This window comes from Aplysia californica, unplaced genomic scaffold (assembly GCF_000002075.1).
Source record: "Aplysia californica isolate F4 #8 unplaced genomic scaffold, AplCal3.0 scaffold00075, whole genome shotgun sequence".
Taxonomy (NCBI): domain Eukaryota; kingdom Metazoa; phylum Mollusca; class Gastropoda; order Aplysiida; family Aplysiidae; genus Aplysia; species Aplysia californica.
Window position 1 is genome coordinate 1,170,420 of NW_004797345.1, and position 2,745 is coordinate 1,173,164.

The window sequence follows — 2,745 nt, forward strand, 5'->3', positions numbered from 1 at the left end:
GAGGAGGAGGAGGAGGAGGAGGAGGTGGAGAAGGCGGAGGAGCAGGAGGAGGAGGAGGAGGCAGAAGAAGATGGAATGGAAATGATGGATGATGGTGGGTTGCTTTTTTAAAATTCTGCTCTCATTGTTGTTGTGTTCTGTTGTTGTCGTTGTTGTTGTTGTTGTTGGTGGTGGTGGTGGTGGTGGTAGTGATGGTGATGATGGTAATATTGGTGGTGGTGTTGTTGTTTCGTTCTGTGAGAGAAAGGACAAATTGCAACAGCAAAAAACCGTAAGAGCACGCATTGTCGTCTGGTCCTAATATATGCAAAACATTTCGTTATGAAGCATGCAGACGAATCACAGTTGGGCCCCACGTCTCCTCAATGTGCTTTGAGTGACCGTATTTCGGGCGACTCTTAACGTACATGTATCTTTAATGTGTCAGAGTCAGGTGATGAAGAATATATTTAGCTTTAAATGTGTATGCCGCATAAGTGGGCAGTGCAAGGCCTGGCCCGAGTTGGTCTCTCTTGTTCGACTGTACGAATAAACGAACTCCTGTGTTATATCATACCCCATATGCGGACTTCAACATAAGTTAAGGACCACTTGCAAACACTTTGAGTGGTCTTCTTTGGTCGACCTGCACGTGGGCGTTCTTGGACTTATCCAGTGGCTTGATGGCGCTGCCTCAAGTGGACAATGGCAGAGTGTGACACGCCATACCTCTGGCACGATCAAATTTCTAAGTCTCTCAGCTTTCGTCTTGGTGGCATGTTGATGCGACACTGGATTTTGCGCATACGCGGCTTATATTGCCACCAAAGTGAGCACAGTTCGAGACCATAAGTCCGTTTTGACGTGCACCAGAAAATTACATTTTTAAGGAATATCCGTGGTGCCGCACACAAATCGATAAAAAACAGCAAATTTGGCTAAAATTCCTCGAGGATTTCCGTGCTGCTCGAGGTGGTTTTTCCCCTTTAGGAAGCTTTGCAGTACGCATTGGTAACCCATTAACACTTTTAGAGCAAAAATTTTGAAACATTCCTTGCTGTCTTTTTTCTTTTTTCGGATTCTTTAAAAAATCCCGGCTGTTTGTCAAGGTGGTCCCTAATTTATGTTGAAGACTGTTTGGATCCACATCTCCCCCACCACTCAACCGTCTCCACTCGTCCGTCTCTTCTCAACCCTCTCCGCAACCAACCCCTCCACCTCCTTCCCTTCCTTTCCCCGACCCTTCCTCCCATTCCCCACCCCTACCCAACCACCCCTACCCAACCACCCCTACCCAACCACCCCTACCCCCCCCACACACACACACACACACAACCCCTCCACCATTTTCAGTTTCAAATGCAAAACTTACAAAAATGAAATTCTCTAGAAACACAAACTAAAAATAGTATGCGAAGGATCAAGACATACAGGCATGAACTATGCTACTATATACAGCAACCGCGAAACCTTGCGCTTGAAGCAGCATTACGCAGTATTCAAGTGGGGTATCATTTGCCGTAAGCAATTTTGTAGCCCATAATTCAGCTCATTAATGTGATGAATGGCTAGCACAATGTACCTAGATACTCGTAACATTACGCTATGGAAATCGGATTACCGAGTTTCGCCCCCGCACAAGAAACAATAGCAGTAGATTAACAGCTGTATTGGGATTACCACTGGCTCAGTCAGGAGTATGCTGTACCGCTGTTAGAGTGGCTACGAATCGAATCCCTAATGCCCATCGCGGATGGGATCGGGTCGGGTCGGGTCGGGTTGATGGCACAACTGGTCGCCTAAAAAAAAAACGCATCGGTTTCTGCCACGACAACCGCTTTGCATCCTCAATCTGGCTAGCAAAACCGCTCCGACCATGCCTTATCGTGCCAATGGGCACCCTGTTTCACTGAGAAATTTTGAACTTTTTTATATGAGCTGTCCATCCATTTTGCTCTGTCCTATCGTTGGTGGACGTTTAAAAAGAGCAGTTCTAACGCGTTACTGCTCCTTCTGTGTTAACAGACACAATAAACATGTAACATTCTTCACATGGGCTTTGGGGGGGGGGGGCGTGGAGATTATGGAACAGCAATGTTGCGTTTATGAAAGCATCATATATCTTGTGAATCGTAGAAGTGTTCTGACAGCATATTATTCTGTCATCTTTACTGGCCCTTTGAGATCCTTTTTGTTTAGCACAGCAACTTAATTTGGTTAACAGTTTAACAGTCCGTCTTTACATCCCCTTTCACCCTGTTGGCTCTGCCACTTCCTCTGAAGACACCCAGTTCTGCAAGTCGTAAGATTGGCGCATAGTCATGCTCAATCTCTTCATCTTCAAGGGTGGTGGCAAGGGCCGTCAAAGCATCATTTTTGTCTATTTTAATGCCAGTATTGACCGGTGCATTGCACACGAGTTTGTTTGCTTTGCTTGTTCATGTCCCACCACGCCTGTATGGCTTGGAGCATAGATCCATGTTATTTTTCTCAATCTGCTTTCTTCTATGCTTTGCAGCCTCTCTTTTCTCAGCATCCCGTTATTGACTCTCTTCAACACCAGGATCTGCACAATAGAGACTTATCGTATCTTATCGTATCTGTCTATTTCAGGCCAGCTGACATCTGCAGGAGAAGAGATCAAACTCACGGTGTACCCGTCCAAAAAGGGAAAGTTGGGCTGTGGTGTTCACAGGTTCGTGAAGTGCTGTATGTGTGTGTGTGTATGTGTGTGTGTGTGTGTGTGTGTGTGTGTGTGTGTGTGTA

At 45.9% G+C, this 2,745-nt stretch overlaps 1 protein-coding gene across 1 annotated transcript in view; it reads left to right on the forward strand.

Moving 5' to 3' along the window:
* The window catches only part of LOC106011234, a gene marked incomplete at its 5' end in the record, with an annotated part of 13,394 nt that overhangs the window by 5,196 nt on the left and 5,453 nt on the right, over window positions 1-2,745 (forward strand). The window contains 1 exon segment of the mRNA XM_013080121.2: window positions 2,593-2,674. Coding sequence (XP_012935575.1) covers window positions 2,593-2,674 — 82 coding nt within the window.